This window comes from Saccopteryx bilineata, chromosome 6 (genome assembly GCF_036850765.1).
Source record: "Saccopteryx bilineata isolate mSacBil1 chromosome 6, mSacBil1_pri_phased_curated, whole genome shotgun sequence".
NCBI classification, from domain to species: Eukaryota; Metazoa; Chordata; class Mammalia; order Chiroptera; family Emballonuridae; genus Saccopteryx; species Saccopteryx bilineata.
Window position 1 is genome coordinate 135,590,134 of NC_089495.1, and position 26,034 is coordinate 135,616,167.

General features: G+C 51.2%; 1 protein-coding gene across 2 annotated transcripts in view; it reads right to left on the bottom strand.

The window, feature by feature from the left end:
- Nucleotides 1–26,034, bottom strand: part of EIPR1 (EARP complex and GARP complex interacting protein 1) — a 78,751-nt gene that overhangs the window by 15,064 nt on the left and 37,653 nt on the right. The window contains exon 4 of one of the 2 annotated variants that reach the window (XM_066236176.1): nucleotides 18,687–18,843. The exons of the other annotated variant lie outside the window; for it this stretch is intronic. Within the exon in view, the coding sequence (XP_066092273.1) occupies nucleotides 18,687–18,843 (157 nt within the window). The remainder of the gene's footprint in view (nucleotides 1–18,686; nucleotides 18,844–26,034) is intronic. 2 annotated transcript variants of the gene reach the window in all.

Below are 26,034 nucleotides of genomic sequence, written 5' to 3' on the forward strand. Positions count from 1 at the left end.
TCTTCGTAAATTCAATAAATAAAATCTTTTTAAAAAATTAAAATATCGGAGACCTGAAGATGGCAGCGGAGTAGGCAGACGCAGACTCCCAGCTCACACCACCGAACTAGATTATAAACTAATTTATGAACAATCAGCATGAAAATCCAAATCTGGACTACCAGAACAGCTCTCAAAAACCAAGGAGCAAAGAAGAAGCCACAACAAACCTGGTAGGGAATGCCTGAATTTCCCCTGCTTACAGGAACGGGGAGGGGGGGTGAGGCTGGGCTCTCACTCCAAGAAAAAGAGCAGTAAATATTGCTCACAGCCACTTGCCTGGTGTTGGGCAGATAAAATGTATTATGCTCACTTTGTAAAAGATAACATTGCCCACGTAGAGGCCGTCGCCCAGGTGATATTAATGTGTGTTGAGAATTATTGTAGCCTGGGGCTTGGTTTTGGGATTAAGCCTTTCCCATCCTTTTTGATGTGGGGTGGTACAATCCAATCATGCCTCAGAGAAGTGACTTTGTATTAGAGACTTCCCTATTTTGTATATTGGATTAAGAGTTTGGATTTCTACACTATAAAATGGGGACGGAGTGGGAGCTTGCTCTTCGTTCCTGAGATTAGCATGAGAGAGCAGAGAGAGTAGAGCCAGCAGCAGAAGGAGGCCACGTGGAGGAGGCCAGGAAAAGCAGCCAAGATGGCGGAGTGTTGAGTGAGATGCCAGTTTGTGTAGTGTTTGTATCTGGGATAAGGAAGGAGATGGGGAACTGAGGAGAATAAGTCTGGTGAGCTAGAAACCTTTGATTCTAGGAAACTCGGATAAATCAGTAGCTTTGTGAGCACTGAATGTGATTGGGTTTTGGAGCCCAGTGTGTGTTTTTACTTGCCTGCCGGGTGCAAGCTAGGATTAAAGATGAAGGCCCATCAGTTCTTGGCTCCGTTGTTTCTTTACCGACTGTCCGAATCCAATGCAAACCTGCATAGGCTGGGCTGCTCTGATGGTGGCCCTGGCCGTGGCTTCTGGCTTTACACCTGGTGACCAGGGAACAAGGTGTGTTGAAAGGGCCCACTTGTCTTCCAAAAAGAAAGGAGAGAGAGAGAGACGGATGGTGAGGGGGAGAGGAATATAGGTGATGACATGAAAAGCTGACTCATTTAGTGCTGGAGGCGGCCATAACTGGGGGAGGGGCTGATCCTTCCTACAAAGCAAAATACGAAAGTACCTCCAGGTAACAGAGATACAGATATCTCTCCAGCTCCAATCAGCACAATAAGACACAGCTGAAAACAAGAAGTGGGGAGGAGGGGCAGTAACTCAGGTCTCCATGGAGATGAGATACACCTCCCCCTACTGAAGCTGAGAAAGCAACCTGCCTCCAGAGAGATTAACTGGCAGAAGAGGACTTCAGAGCCTCAGGTAACACCCACCGCATTCCTGGATACAGTTTCAAATAAGCACCCTGCTGAGATCAGCAAACAAGACAATCATGTGTTAAGAAAACAAACAAATCAAGACTTCAAAGCGGCCCAAATCCTAAAGTGGATTACAAATAATTGCTGATGCCAACCCAAGAAGACCTAGAAACAACAAAAGTAAAAACTGGAGGCAGACAACACCAAGCCTAGACTCAACCAGCTCTACAAAGAAAACACCCAGACACCCAGACACAATGAGAAGACAAAGAAGTGCAATCCAAATGAAACCACAAGAGAGACCTTCAGGAGATAAACTGAGTGATTTGGAAATAATCAAACTTCCGGATGTGGAGTTTAAAATAATGATTGTAAGGATCCTTAGGGATCTTAGAACAACAATGGATGGTCATCACGAACACCTAAATAAAGAAATAGCAAGTATAAAAAAGGATATTGAAATATTAAAAAAGAATCAGTCGGAGATGACAAATACAATATCAGAAATGAAGACCACAATGGAAGGAATTAAAAACAGGATGGATAGAGCTGAGGATCGAATCAGCGAGCTGGAGGACAACTGGAATGAAGGCATGAAAGCAGAGAAGAAAAAATAAAAGAGACTCAAAAAGTCTGAGGAAACTCTTAGAGAGCTCTGTGACAACATGAAGAGAAATAACATCCACATCATAGGGGTTCCTGAAGAAGAGAAAGAACAAGGGATAGAGGCTTTATTCAATCATATCATAGCTGAAAACTTCCCTAAATTAATGCAGGAGAAACTCTCACATATTCAAGAAGCACAGAGAACTCCACTAAAAAGAAACCTACACCAACACACATCATAATTAAAATACCAAAGCTAAGTGATAAAGAGAAAATATTAAAAGCCGTGAGAGAAAAAAAGGCTTTCACCTACAAAGAAGCCCCCATAAGGATGACATCAGACTTCTCAACAGAAACACTTGAAGCCATAAAGGAATGGCAAGAAATATTCAAAGTAATGCAGAACAAGAACCTACAACCAGGACTACTTTATCCAGCAAGGCTATAATTTAAAATTGAAGGAGAAATAAAAAGTTTCACAGACAAAAAAAAACCTCAAGGAATTCATTACAACCAAACCAATGCTGCAGGAAATGTTAAGGGGCATGGTGTAAACAGATCAAAGTGGGAAAAGAATATAGCAAAAGAGGAATTCAGCTTTAAAGAATAAAATGGCAATAAACTACATGTCAATAATAACCTTAAATGTAAATGGATTAAATGATCCAATCAAAAGACATAGGGTAGCTGCATGGATAAGAAAACAGGACCCGTACATATGCTGTCTACAAGAGACACACCTTAAAACAAAAGATGCACATAGGTTAAAGGTAAAAGGATGGAAAAAAACATTTCACGCAAATGGAAATAAAAAAAAGCTGGGGTAGCAATACTTATATCAGACAAAATGGACTTTAAAACAAAGAATATAGTTAGAGATAAAGAAGGCCACTACATAATGATAAAGAGAGCAATCCAGCAGGAAGATATAACTATTATAAATATCTACGCACCTAATATAGGAGCACCTAAATATATAAAGCAGACTTTGATGGATATAAAGAGCGAGATCAACAGCAACACTAAAATAGTAGGGGATTTTAATACCCCACTAACATCACTAGATAGATCCTCAAGAAAGAAAATTAACAAAAAAACAGCAAACTTAAAGGACACACTAGATCAACTCGATTGAATAGATATCTACAGAACCTTTCACCCTAAAGCAGCAGAATATACATTCTTTTCAGGTGCTCATGGTCCATTCTCTAGGATAGACCACATGTTAAGGCACAAAAGTGGTCTCAACAAATTTAAGAAGATTGAAATCATATCAAACACTTTCTCTGATCACAATGGCATGAAACTAGAAATCAACCACAACAGAAAAGCTCAAAAATTCTCAAACACATGGAAACTAAATAGCAGGGTGTTAAATAACGAATGGATTAAGAATGAGATCAAAGAAGAAATAAAAAAATTCCTAGAAACAAATGATGATGAGCATACAACAACTCAAAATTTATGGGACACAGCAAAAGCAGTACTGAGAGGGAAGTTCATAGCACTACAGGCACACTTTAAGAAGCTAGAAAAAGCTCAAATAAACAACTTAACCCTGCATCTAAAAGAACTAGAAAAAGAACAGCAAGTAAAGCCTAAATGTAGTAGAAGGAAGGAAATAATAAAGATCAGAGCAGAAATAAATGACATAGAGGCTAAAGAAACAATACAGAGGATCAATGAAACTAGGAGCTGGTTTTTTGAAAAGGTAAACAAGATTGATGAACCTTTAACTAGACTCACCAAGAAAAAGAGAGAGAGGACTCAAATAAATAAAATTAAAAATGAGAGGGGAGAAATAACAACTGACTCAACAGAAATACAAAGGATTATAAGAAAATACTATGACCTGACCAGGTGGTGGCGCAGTGGATAGAGCGTCGGACTGGGATGTGGAAGGACCCAGGTTCGAGACCCCGAGGTCGCCAGCTTGAGCGCGGGCTCATCTGGCTTGAGCAAAGAGCTCACCAGCTTAGACCCAAGGTCGCTGGCTCCAGCAGGGGGTTACTCAGTCTGCTGAAGGCCCGCGGTCAAGGCACATGTGAGAAAGCAATCAATGAACAACTAAGAAGTAGCAATGCGCAACGAGAAACTGATGATTGATGCTTCTCATCTCTCTCCGTTCCTGTCTGTCTGTCCCTGTCTATCTCTGCCTCTGTAAAAAAATAAAAAATAATAATAATAATAAAATAAAAAAAATAAAAATAAAAAAGAAAATACTATGACGAACTGTATGCCAAAAAACTAGACAACCTAGATGAAATGGACAAATTCCTTGAAACATACAATCTTCCAAAAATCAATCTGGAAGAAGCAGAAAACCTAAACAGACCCATTACACCAAATGAGATCAAAATAGTTATCAAAAAACTCCCAACAAAGAAAAGTCCTGGGCCTGATGGCTTCACAAGTGAATTCTACCAACTATTCAAAGAAGAACTAACTCCTATCCTTCTCAAGCTATTTCAAAAAATTCAAGAGGAAGGAAGACTTCCAAGCTCCTTTTATGAGGCGAGCATAATTCTGATTCCAAAACCAGGCAAAGACAACACAAAGAAAGAAAATTATAGGCCAATATCTCTGATGAATATAGATGCTAAAATCCTCAACAAAATATTAGCAAACCGGATCCAACAATATATGGAAAAAATCATACACCATGATCAAGTGGGATTTATTCCGGGGAGGCAAGGCTGGTACAATATTCGCAAATCTATCAATGTTATTCACACATAAACAAAAGGAAGGAGAAAAACCACATGATAATTTCAATAGATGCAGAAAAAGCATTTGATAAAATCCAGCACCCATTTATGATCAAAACTCTCAGCAAAGTGGGAATACAGGGATCATACCTCAACATGATAAAAAGCCATCTATTACAAACCCACAGCCAACATCATACTCAATGGGCAAAAATTAAAAGCAATCCCCTTAAGATCAGGAACAAGGCAGGGGTGCCTCCTTTCACCATTCTTATTCAACATAGTCCTGGAAGTCCTAGCCACAGCAATTAGACAAGAAGAAGAAATAAAAGGCATTCAAGTTGGAAAAAAAGAAGGAAAGCTATCATTATTTGCAGATGATATGATATTGTATATAAAAAATCCTAAAGTCTCAGTCAAAAAACTACTGGATCTGATAAATGAATTCATCAAGGTGGCAGGATATAAAATTAATACTCAGAAATCAGAGGCATTTTTATACACCAACAATGATCAGTCAGAAAGAGAAATTAAGGAAACAATCCCCTTCACTATTACAACCAAAAAAATAAAGTACCTAGGAGTACATTTAACCAAGGAGACTAAAGACTTGTACTCGGAAAATTATAAAACATTGATAAAAGAAATCAAGGAAGATACAAACAAGTGGAAGCATATACCATGCTCAAGGTTAGGGAGAATAAACATCATTAAAATGTTTATATTACCCAAAGTAATTTATAAATTCAATGCAATACCAATTAAAATACCAATGACATACTTTAAAGATATAGATCACATATTCCAAAAATTTATATGGAACCAAAAGAGAACACGAATAGCCTCAGCAATCTTAAAAAAGAAGAATAAAGGAGGAAGTATCACACTTCCTGATATCAAGTTATACTATAAGGTTATTGTACTCAAAACAGCCTGGTACTGGCATAAGAACAGGCACATAGATCAATGGAACAGAACAGAGAACCCAGAAATAAACCCACAGCTCTATGGACAACTGATATTTGACAAAGGAGGTAAGGAAATACAATGGAGTAAAGACAGCCTCTTCAACAAATGGTGTTGGGAAAATTGGACAGCTACCTGCAGAAAATGAAACTAGACCACCAACTTACACCATTCACAAAAATAAACTCAAAATGAATAAGACTTAAATGTAAGGCATGAAACCATAAGCATCTTAGAAGAAAACATAGGCAGTAAGCTCTCCGACATCTCTCGCAGCAATATATTTGCTAATTTATCTCCACGGGCAAGTGAAATAAAAGACAGGATAAACAAATGGGTCTATAACAAACTAAAAAGCTTTTGCACAGCCAAAGACAATAAGAACAGAATAAAAAGACAAACTACACAATGGGAGAACATATTTGACAGTACGTCTGATAAGGGGTTAATAACCAAAATTTATAAAGAACTTGTAAATCTCAGCACCAGAAAGACAAACAATCCAATCAAAAAATGGGCAAAAGAAATGAATAGACACTTCTACAAAGAGGATATACAGTTGGCCAACAGACATATGAAAAACTGCTCAACATCACTAATCATTAGAGAAATGCGAATTAAAACCACAATGAGATATCACCTCACACCAGTCAGAATGGCGCTTATCAACAAAACCACACAGAATAAGTGCTGGCGAGGATGTGAAGAAAAGGGGACCCTCCTGCACTGCTGGTGGGAATGCAGACTGGTGCAGCCACTGTGGAAAACAGTATGGAGATTCCTCAAAAAATTGAAAATTGAACTGCCTTTTGACTCAGCCATCCCACTTTTAGGAATATACCCCAAGGACACCACAGAACGGTTCCAGAAGGAGAAATGCACCCCATGTTTATAGCAGCATTGTTCACAATAGCGAAGATCTGGAAACAGCCCAAGTGTCCGTCAGAGGACGAGTGGATTAAAAAGCTTTGGTACATATATACTATGGAATACTACTCAGCCATAAGAAATGATGACATCGGATCATTTACAATAACATGGATGGACCTTGATAACATTATATGGAGTGAAATAAGTAAATCAGAAAAAAGTAAGAACTATATGAACCCATGCATAGATGGGACATAAAAATGAGACTCAGAGACATGGACAAGAATGTGATGGTAACAGGGAGTGGGGTGGAGGGGTGGGGAGGGGGCAAGGAAGGAGAGGGAGGGAGTGGGGGGAGGGTAGGGGCACAAAGAAAACCAGATAGAAGGTGACAGAGGACAATTTGACTTTGGGTGAGGGGTATGCAGCATAATCAAAGGTCAAAATAATCTGGAGATGTTTTCTTGGAACATATGTACCCTGATTTATCAATGCCACTGCATTAAAATTAGTAAAAATAAGATTTAAAAAAAATTAACAAAATATTCAAACATGTTTTAGAAAACTTACCAAATTTTTTTTTTTTAAGTTTTGATGTTTAGCTTCAACAAAATTTAATGGATGGGGAAAACTCAAATTATTCGAAAGGGTCACCCTTAAGATTTCAGGTAGCTAAGTTCTAAATATAGTCAAAACTCAAAACACCAACGTTGAGTTAGGCTCATGAGAAAGGAGTGGACAGATGCACCTGCACTATGCCCTCCGGCAGACAGATGCGGTGCAGTCCCATCCTGCCCGTGAAACAGCCCGTGGTGACAGGCAGGCACAAACACTGCGAGTTGCACGTACTCCATGACCGACCCTCTGACGCTGAGGCCACCACCCCACACACGAAAGCAGGTGGCACAGCCGCCAGCCCCCAACCTCACAGGCCCCAGGGCCTCAGGACAGCCTCGTGGGGAGCAGACGCCCCCAGCTGAGAGACCCTCTGCCCCCACTCCCAGGCAGTGGGAGGGCTATGTCAACAGTATTAGGAGAGCACGATGGCCCGGGTACACTAGAGCACTCACAGAAAGTCCAAACCGCACGCACACGGCGGCCCTAGCCGGCTCCGGGGCATCTACAGCATGGGGTGTGCATGCACAAGGCGGCCTCAGTCCATTCCAGAACATCTCTGACATGGACTCGGGAGGGGCTCGTGAATGCCAGCTGCCCGTGACATCTTGTTTCCCGATTCCCCTCACTTCTGCCTGCTTAGCAAGAGATGGGCACACACATTTGTCTAACTATCAATTCCAAAGATGTAGAGAATCCACACCGAATCACACACTCACTCTAGAAACCAAATCAAACAGCAATAAGATGTTATGAGGAAGCAGCATGCTTCAAAGAACATCCGCCCTCAGACCTAACCAGGGCAATTACCCCCCCCCCACACACACAGCTTAAAGCAGATGGGTCACCTTGGTCTAGTTTTGCTCCATGCGAGACGGGAAGACGTGGAGAGGGGTACAGGGTTTCCTTCAGGAACCTGTGGCTCACGATGCTTCTCATTTTCTCCTCATTCAACAGATTTTCTATTTGTTTTGTATAGGCAAGGGACACCTTTCTCCGAGAGAGAGCTGATGCTTTTCAGTAATATTATCAGAGGAAACAATCAAATGAATTTCCAGTGACTGCAGAAGTAACTTTTTATATCTAAAAAGGAAAATTATACAATAATTGAAAAGAAGCAAGAAAAGCCTAAAGAATACAGAAGATAATGCTGACTTGCTTTGGAAAATAACTTGGCTTTGAGTTCTTGCAGGCAAAGGTTTTAAGAAATGCTTCTTGATGGTTCTTGGGGAACAATGTCTCTTGCCGCTTCTGAATGTCATAGTAAATATTAAACTGTTGTAACAATAACAGTAAAAAATAAGGACACCCTGGCCGGTTGGCTCAGTGGTAGAGCATCGGCCTGGCGTGCAGAAGTCCCGGGTTCGATTCCCGGCCAGGGCACACAGGAGAGGCGCCCATCTGCTTCTCCACCCCTCCCCCTCTCCTTCCTCTCTGTCTCTCTCTTCCCCTCCCGCAGCAAGGCTCCATTGGAGCAAAGATGGCCCGGGCGCTGGGGATGGCTCCTTGGCCTCTGCCCCAGGTGCTGGAGTGGCTCTGGTTGCAACAGAGCGACGCCCCCGGAGGGGCAGAGCGTCGCCCCCTGGTGGGCGTGCCGGGTGGATCCCGGTCGGGTGCATGTGGGAGTCTGTCTGACTGTCTCTCCCCGTTTCCAGCTTCAGAAAAATAAAAAAAATAAAAAATAAATAAGGACAATGGGAGAAAGTAAGGTTTTGAGGAGCCTTCTGAGTCGCGTCCATGAGTGGCCACACAGACACAAAGGCCCCTAATCATTCACGGACTGGAACTCAGGACCCAGGCTGGTGTCATGTGCTGTGGATCGTGACAAGCTTTTGGAGAGACCGAGCACGACTTGTTCTTGCGGCCGTCTAGGAAGCTAACTGCCCAATAAAGGCTTGCTGAGTTTCTAGAGAACAGTCAGGGTTGGTTATGCTTTTAGAATGACACCAGGCCAACCTTCAACAGTCCCCGGTCAGTCTGCAATGGCACAGAGTTCTCGGTCAGTTGTCGAGGCAAAGGGGTGAGGGGTCCAGAGAGAATCACAAGGCTCTGAACAGGAAAACATCAGGGCCCTATACATTCCAGGGAGCCCATGTGGGGAAGGAAGGCTGTCCCTCTGCAAGACCAGGGTTGGAGCTGCGCAGACAAGTCACATCAAGAAAACGGCTCCTTCCTGGATTAGGGTAAAGGCGTCTTTCTGGAAGGCAGCCCCTGCTTCTTCGACCCAGCACACTGTTGGGTTTGGCTGAAAGACCTCCCCCTCTCGAGGGCTGTCCTGGCCCCCAGACCGTGGGGACTGCCCCTGGCCCGCCTCAGCAGGAGCCTGCTGCTCTCACACACGCTGTACACTGGCTGCCACTTATCTCTGGCCTCCTTGCAAGGCGGCACGTCCTTGTGAGCTTGAACTCCCCACCAGTCTGTGCCGGGCGCCAGCACAGAAGGTGACCTGCATGTGACAGGCACTTAATAAGCAGGTGCTGAAAGGAGCATGAGGGAAGAATTAATTACAGTCCCTCTCAGTGTGTGCCCAGGGCATGTTACTGTGCATGAGAATAAAATGAGAGGACTGCTGATCACGTATGGCCCGTGAAAACTGGCCCCCTCAGTGCCCACCCAAGGGGTCTGCTCCTTGGCATCCAAAGGACCTCATTATGAAATGGTCTGGCTTGCTAACCATTCCCGGGAAGGCTGCTGAAGACGTGACCAGGCAGCACTGGGGACGCACAGTCGCTCTCTGCCACTGTCCCTCTTGACTCTCTGCCGAAATCCACCTGCCCCACCTCCGGGCATCAAATCCCACAGAGCCAGCCATGCCCATGAAGCCATAGCTGAGCCGTGCAGCTTGGTCCCCCAGCCCCAGGAAAAGATACATGAGAAAGATGCTCCGCGGCTGTCTCACTGTCTCTGAGTCACACACACACACACACACACACACACACACACACACACCTGTACCAGGTAAGCAGAGCTAATGTCCACATCAGGGCCTAATGCTGAGGAGGCCTGCACACTAGCCTGCATGTGCCGTGTCTTTCGGCATGTGTCCAGCACATGGACACGTCTGGTGGAGGTTCCAATCAGCATGGGCGTCCCCTGAACCCAACCCCACAGGTGCATTTGGGCTGGCTCACCGCTAGTGCTATGAGGGGAAACAAGCAGACCCCACCTACACACAGAGGGGGCAAACAAATGCTGCCACACATGCAGAAACTGCTGAGGGGACCCGGACCCGGACAACCCAAGCCCCCTCCTGGCCGTAAGTGGTGACTGCACACCTGATCACACTCCTAGCCCCTGGCTGTTGGCACCAGCCCTCCCCACTGCGTGAGCCTGGACTGGCCTTCCTGGGTGTCAGCTCACTGCACTGGGCTTCCTGGCTAAGCCGCTCACCCATCCCTCCCCCCAGTCCCCCTTCCCTTTGGTGCTGTAATTCCCGTGCAGGTAGATCTTCCTCCCTGGAGCATGTAACACCTGAACACACTACTGACCCCGCCTCCTGAAGAGCATTCCTGCGGCGCTCACACGGAGTCACACCTGGCCCGGCCCACCGCAAGCACCGCCACCCTGTATACCCTTATCTGCCCACGGCTGACGCATCAGAACAGCCATGGTCAACTGATCATCAGTGTCTGTGGCATTCCTCGGAACAATCGCAGTGTGCGGAGCGCAAAAAGACAAAATTCCATTTTGCCGTGGATCACCGCCATGGAACTCCTGCTATAAACATAAGGGAATGACCGAGAACTCCTGCTATACTTGCTCCTCTAAACTGTTTATTTCTCTGTTCATAAAAATCACCCTCTTGGCTGATTTATCACACTCTGCCAGTGAATGTGGAAGACGTAACATTGTATCCACAAGTTATACATACACATGGGAACAAAGTAGCAGATGCCTGATGCAGGCATGCTCCCTCCCATCCTTTCCACCCAGGGACACGTAGGGAGGGGCAGCTGCTGCTGCAAAGAAACCCAAATGAGAGCCCTGAATGTCTAACAAGGTCTGTCACGGCAGGAACGGGGTTCTCATTTGTCAGATCTCACGCTGATCAGACAAAATGCAAACTTCTCTTCTTCAGATAAGTGACTCCACAACGAGTGGTCCACACTCTGGGTCTGGCACCTGGGTGAGGACAGCTCCAAGGACCCTGGAAATTCTTCAACTAACCTCCGCACAAAATTTAAATTCCTGTCACTGACAGAGCTCAGTCATGCCTCGCAGCCTTCCAAGGTGGGAAGTGGGGGTGCCCTGAATCCCACCAGCAGGTGGTGCCAGCCTAACCCAGGACGGACCCCTACCCTAAAACACACAGGAGGCGGAGCCACAAACCCCTGGAATCAGGTTCCAATGCACAAGCAATGCGGCTGTGCTGACCATTTGTACCAACTGCACTCAAAATCTCACCCGGTTTATTACTGGACTCACAAGGGACCTTGAGAAAGAATCCTATCTAATTACATCAATGGCTACCAGTCAAATTTTCAAAAACCCATTTTAAATGAATGTAGCAAAGGAGCTCCCCAGCGTGTAAGTACCTTTCTGACAACATATGGGTTTTGCAACCTGGTTAACTTCTCTGTCCCCAAAAGTCCCCAGTGGAACATAGGCCAGCTTTGCCCAGGTGCTACAATGGGTAAACAAGGGACAATGACATTGAGTCAGGTTCTGAGCACGCCCGTGGGTGTAAAAGCTCTGGTAGCTGTGACACGGGCCACTCGTAGTCACAGAACCACGTTCAGGCACAGCCTGCTGCCTCTGCTGACAGAGGAGTCTGGAAGTTTTGCCTGGATGACTTTGTTAGTAAACGTCTGACTTCACCCTCCGGGACAAGCTCACAGCTCTGCCCACCAAGTCCCTCCATTCCAATCTAACTAAGAGCAAAGGACAAATGCGGCTGGACAGGAGGCAAAGGCAGGGTGGTTAACTGTTGCACAGACCGGCACTGGTCCATGGACCGGTGGCTGAAAACACTGCTCTAAAGCACCCCGCCAGACAGGCAGGTGCGTCTGTCTCTCGCATCTGAAAGCACCCGCACATCAGGTCGTGAAAGGACCGACTGAATCTATGAGCAGTGGAAACGTGAACTAAAATCCTAGAAGGGACATGGATTTACCTCGAACACAAATGACTGTCTAACTGTCTGCACTGGGTGCCCTGATTCTGATGTTCTGACCCTTCCCAGAGGAAGCACTGTCTGTACACTGCACTCTACCATTTTCTCATCATCATCCTCCCCTTCTCACACCAAGTTCTAACAGCATTCCCACAAACCATGGAGGCTGTGACAGCCATGCCTCATCACAGGGGACACCCCAACAAGCTGGCAGGGCGGCACTGTCCTGTAATGGGGGCTGCGCTCCTGCACGGGCTGCGGGGCCGCAGCACCGGCTCCTGGGACGCTGACCGGCCACCTCTGCAGAGGCCATGGCCGGGGGCACCTTCTTCGTGCAACAGAAGCACCGGTATGAGTCCCATGAAATCTGGTAAATCTCCAACAAGGGGCTGTCATCACCACTGGGGTCTCTACCGTCATGTGTCCCAGGGCCTCTGAACGTTCCAGCATGTATGCTTAATTGTCCTTACAGACAACTATTGCATGGTGTTGAGCATAACTTTAAATTTACTCTTTGTAACATTCACCTGAGAGAACTTCCATGTTCTAGCCTACTGAACTAAAAAGGTCAAAATAAGAAAGTGAGGCCAAATCTTTTTCGGGGCCAAGCACCTCAGGTGTCTGGGGACCCACACTTAGGCTATTGCCTTTGCTTCCTGTCCGCTGTCCTCTCCACTGTCCACATCACTGTCCATACCACTGTCCCCTCCACTGTCCACACCTGTCCACACCTCTGTCCTCTCCACTGTCCACACCTGTCCTCTTCACTGTCCCCTCCACTGTCCACACCACTCTCCCCTCCACAGTCCTCCCTACTGTCCCCTCCACCATCCACACCTGTCCACACCTCTGTCCTCTCCACTTTCCACACCACCGTCTACACCACTGTCCTCCTCACTGTCCACACCACTCTCCCCTCCACTGTGCACACCCCTTCTCTCTCCTAGAGGTCTAACAGGCACACCTCCCAGGTTTCCTGATCGCTCAGCCTGACTGGCACTTCTGTGTGACATGGACCTCCACCTCCATCTTCCCCCCACCCTGTAAAAGCTGCTCAGGAAGCAGAGGTCAGCTGATCACTGTCCGAGTGCCATGAATGTTCGGGATTGCAACAGAAATGCTAGGCGTACCCAATGTAGTGAGGCCTCCGCTCTCTGGGACAGAGTGGTGGGGGTGGAAGGAGACAGCTGTCACTCATTTTGCTCAGTCCCCACAGAGCCTCTGGTTCCTTGTTTTAGTACCTTTTCTTTAAAGGAGATTTTCCTCACCCACGAACCATGGTGATTTGTCTGATGCCTCCTGACATACAACCTGGGACACGAAATGCACCAGAATGTCCCAGAGCTTCAATCACTTTGACTTTCCTCCCCCTCGCCGGCAGGGAGCATTAACCTGCAGCTGCGCTGCGGCCTTGCTGACGGCGAGAGCCTCTTCATCATCAGAGGGAGACGCAGAACCGTCCCCTTACCCTGTGTGGAGGATCAGACCCCGAGCAGCAGTGACCCATGGGAGGCAGCCTCAGCACACACAAGGTCATGCTGATGCAACAAGCAGGGCCTGTCCTAGTGTCACCACCGGCAACCTCCTGCAGGGGCTCGGCGAGGCGCCGGTGCAGACGGGGGCCAGCAGGCTGGGGCCAGGTGCCTCAGGCAGGTGGGCTGCAGCCACCGTGGGCACTTGGGGCTGATGACTGCTCTGCTCACCATCTCGCTAGTTACAGGAGGGTGACCACACACAACACACACACAGACGTCTCGAGAGCCCCCCATGTCTACTCCCCAGAACAGAGAAGTATGACCAGTGTGTGCACTGAGATTAGCCCTTTCCCTCAGCTTCTTCGACACAATGAGCCGACTTCTGTCGATTTTACTTACTTACCTAACCCTGTCTTGTTCCAGAAAGAACTTAGGCAGCAAGCACACAACACGAACTGTGATGGGATGAGACACTGAAGACAGCTAAAACAGTACAACTGGTAAAAAAAAAAAAAGGCACCCCCAGCGGCTCACTGCCACCACCCCAGACATCCAGCTGCCAGCTGAGTGACTTCATCCCAGCAGGGTCCTCACCTGGAGGCGTCCCTGCATCTGCGTCTCCAGTGAGGGGCCGCTGAGCGGAGCAGCAGGTGACACCTGCTTCAGTGTGACCGCAGGGAAGAGGGCCAGGAGCTACTGCCAATTTTACTAGAAAACAAGGTGTGGGAGGGGCTGCTGCACCCTGTGGTCCAGAGCTGGAAGAACCAGCAGAAGCCCTGCCATAACCCACAGCACACACGCGGGACAACCTGCCTGCAGGGACACGTGCGTGAGCTCAGACCTGCACGCAAAGCTCAGTCCCGTGTTCTTCGCCATCACACACTGCCTGCACAGCACCCCACAGGGAGAGAAGGTGGCTCATGTCTGCAGGGTGAGGAACTCCTCGATGGGTCATAAACGGCAGGGTGTACGCGAACCCTCAGGACGGCCCAACCCACAGTCACGGCTGCAACCTGTTCCTTTTTTCTTAATTTTATTTATTGATTTTACAGAGAAGAGAGAAGGGGGAGTGAGAGTGTCTCATAGCTGCTTAAGTTGCTTGTGGAATGCTTGTACGAGCCTTGACTGGGCAAGGCCAGGGTCTAGAATGGGCTCCAGTCGGCGTTCTGTCCACTGCACCCCCAAAGACAAGCCGCAATCACCTCCTTTCCTCTCAAGCAGGTGGGCTGCTACACGCTGGGCACTGACCGTGGTGCTGAAGCCTTTGCCAGGGACCTAATAGAGCTCCTGCTGAGGAAGATAGGGCTCACGCCAAGGGCTGGGCACTGGCCTTCAGCTGGGCACTGTCGGTGGTGCTGAAACCTCAGCTCGGGATATAGCGGGTCCTCGCAGAGGAAGCCTAAGGGCCTGCCCTGCGCTGGGCGCTGTCCCTGGTTCTGAACCCTAAGCCTGTGATGATGAGGTTCCCGTGGAGGAAGCCCGGGAGGACAGGGAAAGACAACAGCATGGATGCAGAGAGCAGAGGGTCAGATGGTGATGAGCACCGTTCTGAGACATAAAACTGGGCAAAATGACAGGCATGGGTGGGGTGGAGCAGTGGTTGACTGGGAGAGATGGTCAGAAGTCATCTCTGTAGAGGGGACGCTAAGCCAGGCAGCAGAGCGCTCTTTAATTGACAACGAGCTAAGTGCTGCAGGTCACAAGGCGGCCCCCCAAGGCTCAGTTCGGGACCCACGTACCCAGGGCAGGACTGAGAACACTGGCTGAAAAAGAATCTGGGGGCACGTCCTACCCGCCCCTCCGCTGCCTGACTTACGATGCATCCTAATAACTCTGATGTGCAGCACGTGCCACAGAGAGCCTGCCACCAGGGCCACCATCAGAGCTGAAACGGTCTCTCCTTTCCTGGAAGGAGGACACAGTCTAGGGAAACGGGTGACTTCCCAGGGGCGCTGCAGACACCGCGGGCAGGAGAACAGGAGAGAGCGAGCGTGGTGCTCCCGGGCCGGTGCTCCTGGGACACTGCCCCATTGGCTTGCTCAGCCCTGAAACCCATTCACTCATCTAGGGTCCCATACAACCTGCTTCCACATTTGCTGCTCCACCCCAAGAGCTGGTGCTATGCCAGCCCGGCCCGCTGCACACCGCCAGGCCCTCCTTGCTGGAGGCTGGGATAGACACTGGGGCCATCCACACTGGGCTCCGGGCTGCTCCAGAACATGCCTAGTGGCCCTGGACAGGCCCCACCCACCGCTGCCTGCAGCAGTGAGTCTGAAGTCGTAGGAATTGTGTGACATTCCTGGCTGTGTCCCTTGGCTGGCAGCGGCTGGTGTCCAGGACACATCTGGGAGCCCCGCTCCTGGAACTGACTCAGCGCCAGTTCATAAGCCAACAAGAAAAGCAAACACACATAGACACACACATACGCACACAGACATATACATGCAGACACACCCACAAAACAGACTGTATTGTTTGACCCCAGCATGCTTTACACATTTAAATTTCCAAACTCAAAGTTCTTGTCTAATAATAAAACTGTGATGCACTGAAGACACTCAGAAGCTCATGCACACCATGAATGCAGCAGGACACTGGCTCACCACATGGTTGGTGGGACCGCCGAGCATAGCCACTGGGGGGGGGGGGGGTCAGAGGCTGCTACGAGCTGTGCACACTACCACACGGCACAAGAGTGCAGCCACCACACGGCACAAGAGTGCAGCCAGAGTAGGGGCACTGGGTTCACACAGACACCTGCACATTCCTGTTCAGAGCAGCTCTATTCATAACAGCCAAACACTGGGCCCCTAGGGGTCCCCCGCAGTTGAAGGTCACATGCCCTGTGGTCCATCCTAACAAGGATATTACACAGAATGAGTAGGGCAAAGCCATTGGTCCCGGATGAGCCTCCAGGAACGATGATGAGTGAGAAAAGCTACTGTCGCCGGTTACGTTGTGTAGGATTCCATTTATAGAACATTCAGGAATTGCCAAGTTCACCACCTGTGGCTGTCAGAGGGTCCGTGGGGACCCTGGCTCTGGATCACAACTACGGCGGTAGCCGCAAGAATAGACACGGCGATGCAACTGCAGTGAACTCAACGTGCACCATGAACACCTGTGCAACATGGGCCTCTGGACCAGCCACGGGGCCAGGGGTGGGCACCTGGGCTCTCTGCTGTCCCGACGAAGGCACGTGGGTCTGCAGTCACCTGACAGCACACTCAGAAAGCCCACGTCCCGGGAACGAGAAGACTCCAAGAACCAGCGAACAGTGGCAGTACCTCTGAACCATGGCTTCCAGGGCGGGTCTGAACACGGGAGCCAGGGGTATGCAGATCAGCTGTGCGGCCACAGGCGTGTGGCCCAGACTGGGAGCTCGTCCCAACGGTCATTCCCAGTGATGCACACGTGGACAGGCCTTTCTGACAGCAACTCTGCTGCAGCAGCTGAGTCTCAGTGGGCAGCCGGGGAGAATGACCTCCAGCCCTGTCCGCAGCCCCCTGTCCCCACGCAGGCAAGTTCTCTCCCTGAGCTCACGAATACTGTCCGCATACATCGACCTCCCCAGGTGACTGTGACCTGTACCGTGTCTTACTCATCTGCCCCAGTGCCGGGCGCCTCCTGGAACACGTGCACGCACACACATACACACACATGCACATAGGTGCACACGCATGTGCAAAGGGCTGCTGGGGAAACATGGCTGATGTCTGAACGGGAAACTCCCAACAGCACTGACACGCTGCGCTCAGCCTGCCGGGGGAGTCCTCCTGGGCTGCAGCACTGCCCCTCCGCGTCCCCTCACTCTGCTGTGTGTCTGCAGGCTGGCTCTGTCCCATCTGTGAGAGGCACTGGCTGGAACCCACAGACCTACACACTGATGGTGAAAACTGGGCCAGGCCCAGCTCCAAGTGTCACTTCCTAAGTGACACCCTCTGTTACTCTACTAATAAAAAGTGATCCCCCCTTCCTCAGGGCTCATGCACACAAGTCCTAATGACTTCAGTGGAGGTCATAGACTGCCCTGCGGTCTGGTTAGCTGTCCCAGAGAAATCGTGACTCCTTCAGGCCAGGTCCCCTGACCCGTCACTTTGGCCTCTGAAGCCTGGCAGACACGTGCAAGTGTGTAATAAATATCTGCTAAGTTAAACTTATTTAGTTGGTAGAGTTGACTAAGACAACTGGCTATGCAGAGGAGGTGGCTCTCTCTCACAAACACACACATACACACACACATGCACACATACACGAAGTGTTACCGTACTAAACCAATAATTACTATGCAAGCGTGCACACCCATAACAACGCTATGCTCCTGCAGTCCCGTATAGAAAGCACAGCTACTTGAGTGTGCTGAGGTTCCCACGACTTCACAGAGAGCTGTGAGTTTCCGAGGGGGTCCCTGGGATCATGGTGGGGCAGCGAGGGCCAGAGAGCCCTAAGGAACGGTCCCCTGGTCTTGCAGGTGACACATGTGGTGGAATACACAACAGGTGATGACCCGGAGGGCCCAGGGTCAGGTGACATACACACAGAGCACCCATGTTCACACCCCCAGCCCCAAAGATTATACTCCTTCCCCCTGAAATAACAAATAATTAAAGCATAAGGTTGCTGGACTTGGTGTGTCTGTTGAGTTAGAGAGAGATGCAGTCAAGTGCTGCATAGGGCCCCCCCATCCCCACACTCCAGCAGGGTCTGCAATCACATGACCCCGCACGTAGCGTCACCGTAGGGGGCGGGGGGGACTGTAATGTGTCCAATCCAGAAAACAACTGGGATTGAAAAAGAGAGAGCAACTCAGAGCACCTTTTCAAAGAAAGGAGGCTGGTGCACAAATGGCTCTGCACTGGGTTTGCACCACTGTGCGTCTACTAACACCCCCCACCCTGGGCCACTCGGGCGAAAGGACCCAGAACCTACCAGGCTGTGTTGCCGTGTGCCGCGTGGTCCAGGTCGCAGAGCAGCTCCAGGGCGTGCGCCGTGCTCGAGGACTCGTCAGGGGACTCGTGGCTGCCTGGCTCTGACTCCTCAGGCATCCGCCACACCGCCGCGCAGGTCAGGACTCTGCTGTCTGCAGCTGCGCAACAGAAGGGGTGTCACTACGGTGTGCTACAGCTGCAGACAGATGCCCCATGCCTGCAGACAGACGCCCATAGCCACACACCCCGACTGGGGCCACGCTCCGCCCAGCTCCGTGTCTTCCTCACTTGAAAATCATCATTCTGGTTAGAAAAAAATTACTTTTCTCAAAATCAATTCCTTTCCTTTCTTCCTCAACAGTTCTACAAAAAGTAGAAAAAAATGAGGGTTGGGGGGACATAGTCACTGTGGATGGGGCTCCACTCTGAGATGGGCAGTAAGTAAGTTTTTTCTGGCAGCTTCCCGAGAGCGCCTCACTAGGCACTAAGCACCCAGAAGGCCTCTGCTTGTAAACAGTGTCGTTGGTGCCAAGACCCCCATCTGCTAGGTGGTGAGTGTGGGGCTGGGGGTGCACAGGAGCCCACATGGCACTCTCTGCTGAGCCCTAGCCCCTGGGCACATTGGCCCAGTGCCCAGCGCTGATGCCCACTGTACCACCGGCCACGTGGACACAGCACCTACAAACCACAGCATCCTTTCACCTCCTGTGGGCAGCTGCTTAGAACCCCCTCCCCCACCCAGGATCCTGACACTCCTAATTTTTAGGTGCTCCAGGAATAAAGAGACTAAACTCAGAGAAGAAAGTCTCCTGGAAATGTGCTGGGCCCTAGGTCTCCGCCCCTCTAGAAATTTCTACAAAAGAAATTAGATTCGGTGGGTAGAAGGTTGAGTCCAAAGTCCCTCTCTCTGAACACAGGCGCTGCCAACACTGCAGACCCTGGACACGTGCACATCGCACACCCCGCTGAACTCAAGAGTGCGCTGTAGGCGTGAGGAATACGGCAGGCTTTGCCAGAAACTCTCCAGCCCTCCGAAGTAGATTAATTCCAAGGTAAACAGCACGGAAAAGCAGGCTGGAGGTACACCCACGGAGACATGCAAATCAGCCTGAACTCTCCGTGTCTCCATGTTCGTGTGGATCTCTGCAGAGCCTTCCACTCATACCCCGCAGCAATCAAAGAAATGGAGGTGTTTTTATGGAGGAAAACCTGATCTTTGGGAGGAAATCACTATAATCACCAGCGAGGCATGCCTCTTTCATGTCTATTTTCAAAGTTCTCTCCCAAAGTCGGTCTTGAATTCCTGATTTCCCGCTGTAATGACCCGGAGTCCCCAGAGGGCAGGGCTGCTCGGCTGTGAGCCCAGCCCGAGGCTGAACCAGGCATCACGCTCCCTCAGTGCGCAGATGGGAAGCTGAGGCCCAGTGCAGGACTGCCTCCCCAGCATCCAGGGTACGTGGGCACCAGGGTGGGCAGGGAAGGAACTCTCCCACTGCTTTCAAAGAGGAGACACTGCCTGGTGTCTCCAAGGCCGCCTGGAACCACCGTCTGTTCTTCCCATGGACGGCGCGCTCCGGGCACTTAATGGGATAATAAGATGACAGGCACGGGAACAGAGAGCCAGGCTGGGGCTGGCGGTTGGAGATTACCACCAGGTTTACAGGCCTGCTGTGGGGATTAGCGCCCCGGAGCCTGCACAGCCGCTCAAACTGCTCAAGGGCTGGTGGTGCCCTGGCTGGGGGGCTGATTCTCACGGGGCGGGGGGGGGGGAGCTCTGCAGGTAGAGAGCAGATCAAGAGGTCTGCGGAAGCCAAGGCTATTTTTAGAAGCTTCAGTCATCTGAGTCTGGCGCAGGCTCAGTGGGGAGATGAGGCGAATCCAGCTTTACATCCACCCCCATGCCGGCCGGACGCGACTCCCCACGCCGGCCTTTCCCGTGCTGGAGCGCAGCATCCGTGTGAGCCATAGCTGGGTTTTAGGGAGCAGAGGCCATGGAGGGGAACAAAGGAGAGGCCTCAGGGAGTTTCCCAGCCTAGCCTGTGTGTGCGGCCCAAGGGGCCCTGGGTGGGGGCAGGGGAGGTGCTGTCCCTGCACAAGCTGAGTGGAGGGAAGATGGGGTGTTGGCCATGACCCCCAGAGACAAAGCGGACACAAGAGGAGAGGCCAGGACAGGCACTCAATCGCCCACACGACAGGCTGGGTGGAAAGCTGCGAGCCCCCAGAATGGGAAGTCAGGAACTCCCCGGCAGCTCTTGTCCTGGGCAGCTCAGAGGCAGAGCCCCCCTGGGGAGGCCTGCAACCAGCTTTCCACAAAGCCTTCCTCAGGAGATCCCTGTGCCACGGGGAGGGCAGGGTCCACACCTGCAGAGCCCAGGCTGACGAAGACTCAACATGTCCTCTGGTCCAGCTCACGGGGGGCAGCATGCAGCTCTCTCCCCAGCCCCCCTGTCCACAGGAAGAACCACCCTTGACACAGGTCTCCGTGCAGCAGAGCTGACCGTGACAGGAAAGACTGACAGAAGCCCCCGCAGTCCCCTTCCCATGAAAGCAGTGGGGGAAGGCAGCACAGCCCCCTGGGGACGTGGGGGCTCACTCAGGTCGCTGGCAGAGCCTTGGAAGATGCTGGTCCTCATCAGCACCCCACTGACTGCACCAGTGGGGTCTGGGCTGCCGGCAGGATGTTCTTGGAGAATGACAGCAGATTGTCACACACTTCACAGTCAGGTGACACCAACTGCAGCTGCTCTTTCCAATGTGCTGGTCACAGAGGCAGAACAACACAGCCCCTGTCTGCAGGGACCCAGATGCCATGCCAGTGTTTTTGATCACGATGCCAATTCAGAACGGTACCCCGCAGCCAGGCGCCATCAGCAGCAGGGACGGACGTCACAGCCCTGGCCAGCCCACTACAGTGCTCCCCCCCACCCCCAAGTCGCATCCAGGTGGGTGTGCCATGCCCGCTGGCCACAGCTGGCCTGCTGCCTGGCTCTGGAAGGCCTGTGAGCTAAGAGTCTTTGCATTTTAAAGAGGAACGAAAGCAAACAAGGACGAACACGGGACAGGCCGTCTGGCACACGGAGCGGAGCCAGAAATAGTCCCAAACCGGTCCTTCACAGAGGCCACTGTCCACCCTTCCTGTCTCAGCTCCTGGAGCATGTCTCCTGGTGTTGGTCAGCTATGTCCAGGGCTCTGCAGGGCCTCCTGGAATGAGTCCTTGTGTGGTACAGGTGTAGGTCTCTAGAACCCTCGTCCTGCTGTGACCAGGCTGCCTCAGCCTGGCGATCACTCTCCATGGCTCCTGGGACCCGGTGCCCAGGCTTCCTGTCACCCCAGCTCCAGAAGGCCTCAAGCCTGGCCTATGTTCCGGTTCCTTCTGCAGGCCCCCCCAACCCGACTGCCTGTATACATAACAGGAAAGTAAGCGTTAGGTCCGGAGAAGGCAGAGGACTGGAACTATAATTCTTGGATAATCCAATGATTTGCTGATGGCTGTGTTTAATACTTTAGGCTCAGGTATCAAAAACACCCTCCTACAAAAATAGCCAATCAACAAAATTTATAGATGAAACACCCACTTTTTAGTAGAAGATGTGGAAAGATCTTCAGCTTTGGAGCGCAGGAGGCAGCACAGGGGAAGCCCCGGCTGGGCATGCAGACAGGAACCCACTTCTGGGGTGGAGACCAGACGAATCAGGGAGAGGCCCGTACCGCACAGCCCACACACTACATCCCACCGAGAGACAGCAGTGGGCTGGGGGTGCTGCTGCCCAGGCTGTGAGGTCAGTCAGGGTGACACCACTTCACAGAGCCAAGGTTCATGTGACATCATACGCTTTGTGATTTGCTGGAATTCAGTGGGGTTAGGGTCAGATGGAAAGTCCAAGTTCCATACCAGAATGTTTTAAAAAGGTGAATTGCTTGGAAATTCAAATTCTACATTAACAGTACAAGAAAGATCACCAGTGAGGACCAGTTGGTACCGCATCATTGAAGGGGGACATCCCAGACAAGTCAGTTCAGGGGGTTTGTGGGAATTCCGGGACAGCCCCACAAATCCTGTGGTCCTTTCTGTGAGGACCCATCCTCCTCCTCCCCTGCACAGCCCTGGTGTGGCCAGTGTGGCCGCTCACAGCACTGGGCCCAGACAAGGGCTGCTCTGGACTGAGCACACCCTCACCTCTGACGAGGGGAGGGAGTGGTTCTACCTTCTGTCAGGAGCAAACACAATCCCGGCAGGCTCCACCATGCGAGGCAGCCCCTGCCTCCCTATACTCCGTGTGTAGCTGACGTACCCAGGATGTGGTCCCTGTCTATCCAGTGGTCTCATCCATCCCCTCGTGTTTATTCTCAAAACCCGCCTGCCAACGCTCCCACATCCGAGCTCACAGGGTCGTGGCAGAGGGCCGCAGCGCTGGCTCCTGGCGGGTGTGTGCCTTGATGGGCTTGGGGGCAGGGCCAGCTGGCTGTGTGACGCCGTTGCCTGGAGGATGGCCACAGGAGTGTGTGAGGGAGAGTCTGCATGGGCCCTCCACACCCACCAGGCCACACTGTGCGCAGAGCAGCCCCACAGGCACCCATTAACACTCTAGGTGTGGCGGGTTGAGGAGCCACTTCCAGAGGCTTTCTTCCTCCCTTGACAAGCAGGCTCATCCCCCACCTCACTCATGAACAGGTGCCTCAACACCAGACGGCAGGCAGGGCACACTTATTACACGAGATCTGCTGGCACAGGTGAGCACGGCAGCCCACAGCCTGCTGGACATGCCGTCCTTCACGTGCTGCACACCCCTCTCCACCCTCTCTCCCTATTGCTCTTAAAGTGGCCCAGGACGCAGTGGGGTGGGGGCCGGGGGTGGATCTGAACGCGCAAATGGAAAACACTCATCTCAAACACTCGTCCTTACTCACCGTCTTTCTTTAAAGACACACAGTAACTGTTGTGAAATTCTGGATCTCCCCACGACAGGCAAAATGAAAGTGAGTTGGGGGGCTTAATAACAGCTTATGTGTTTATTAGCCCCTCCCACCTGATAGCCACCTCGTGTTCGGGGCGTTGCAGACCCCAGAGTCGGCTGAAGCTGGTCACTGTGCGGTCTTCGTCCGCAGGCTGGCTGAACCGCTCAGGAGGAGCGTCTGGACATGGTGGGGGAGCTGGTGTCCCAGGGGCAGCAGACCCCAAAGTAGCACTCCTTCCTTTGCCCCTGGCCACAGGCCAGCTGATCAGTCACAGGAGGGACTCTGCAAATGGAACTGAAACGGGAAAACGACTTCGGAGTCCCAGGTCCCGTGTAGTCGCTCCAGGATCCCGGGAGGGTGTTTTTCCTCAACAGGTTGGGAGCAGCGGTTCCTTCACAGACGGGCGCTGCGTGGGCTGAGCACCGCAATGGGGTGTGGCCACCGCGCAGGAATCCGGGAGTGAGAGGTCCGGGCTCTTCCACTCAGATGGCGCCGCTGTCTACGGTGAGTCTGGATGGGGCCACACTTCCCTCCACCGCCAGCCTCTGCTCTGGGGTGCTGGCCCATGCTCCCCCTTCTCTTGCCCTGCGCAGGTCTGCCATCTGCAGGCCTTCAGCACAGCGCCCCTCGGCGTTCTCTTTCATGAGCGCTGCACACAGGAATCACTTTCTGCCTGCTAGCATCTCTTAGGGCTGGCGGACCACAGGACACCATTGGCCAGTGTGATGAAGGTGACATGTGCCTCTCTGGCAAAAGTGCTGTCACCTATCCTGCAGGAGAGACCTCAGGTGGCTTCGCTGGGCCAGGGCAGCAGTACCGAGACACAGCAAGGCCCTGCCAGCTGGAACACAGGGGACAGCAGTGAGGGACAGCAAGAGGGTTGCGATTGGGCCACGGAGAGGCAGGGTCCAGGCACATCCTGTCCTCCAGCATCCAGAGACTCACTGGGCATGCTGGGCGGATGGGGAAGGTCGGGTAGACAGCCAGTGAGCACACGTCCTGTCCCCATGGGCACGGGGTCCCCCACACGTTCACGGAGGCCCGCGGGCAGCCGGGCTCTCATCTCCCTAGGACAGGGGTCCCCAAACTACCGCCCGCGGGCCATATGTGGCCCCCTGAGGCCATTTATCCGGCCCCCGCTGCACTTCTGGAAGGGCACCTCTTTCATTGGTGGTCAGTGAGAGGAGCATAGTTCCCACTGAAATATTGGTCAGTTTGTTGATTTAAATTTACTTGTTCTTTATTTTAAATATTGTATTTGTTCTCGTTTTGTTTTTTTACTTTAAAATATGATATGTGCAGTGTGCATAGGAATTTGTTCATAGTTTTTTTTATAGTCCGGCCCTCCAACGGTCTGAGGGACAGTGAACTGGCCCCCTGTATAAAAAGTTTGGGGACCCCTGCCCTAGGAAGAGTGAGCACCTCGCTCCTCTGTGGCCCTGCTCACTCGGGCTCCCAAGGCCCAAGCACGCCAACGTTGTCACAGCCACTCACAGCACCTCCCTTCATTCTTTGAAAAGCAAGCCCGTGAGCAGACTAAGGTGTCTGGGGGTGCTCTGCGCTGTGTGATCGGTGGGCGTGGGCCCCTTGCAGGTCCTCTGCTTGAACCCCTCCCTGGGGCTTCCTGCGGAGCGTGACGCTTTCTCCCCAGCCTGGCATGGGATTGATAGGATTAGAGAAACTCTGGAATCACAGTCAGACAGTGAGGCATGGGGCGGGGGGAACGCCACACAAGCAGAAGAGGCCCTGACCTCTTCTTGAGACGCTCTTTCCAGGGAGGAAACAGGAAACAGGGTATTAGTTTTCAACCACCCGCTTCCCCTAACAGGGTGCCGAGGTCCTTCCAGTATAGGACAATGTCACCGCAGAACAAAAAAATCCAAACTGAATTTGAAAGGCATTTGGAACCATTCAGTAGTTTTGGAAATTGTGATTAAAATCACCCAAGTCTTTTGAAAGCACAGAGCAGGCAGACAGAGGACTATGAAGAGCCAAATGTCACAGTTCAAAAGGGTCCTCAGTCATTCCGTCTGCCAGGGTCCTGGGCAGGTCCTCCGGCTCCTGGTGGACAGTGACAGTTACTGGTGAGGGAGGGATGCAGCACAAAGCGCAGAAAGCCCTTCAGTGCAAGGCCAGGCCATCCTTGAGACCCTGGACCAGAAGCTGCAGATTGGGACTGGTTGCTTAGCAACAGGGTCGCCTCCCTGCTCCAGGTCCCTCCAGCAGGTCTCGCTGGCCCACCTGTCAGCCAGTGCGGGGGCGGCAGCCACTTGACTGGCGTCCAAACATGCAGATCCCCGTGTGCAAGGCCAACCTTCTGGGTGGCAGACAGGCGTCCCTTTGAAAAACCAGGCCAGAGACCCTGCGGCACCACGAGTCACACATTCACTGCA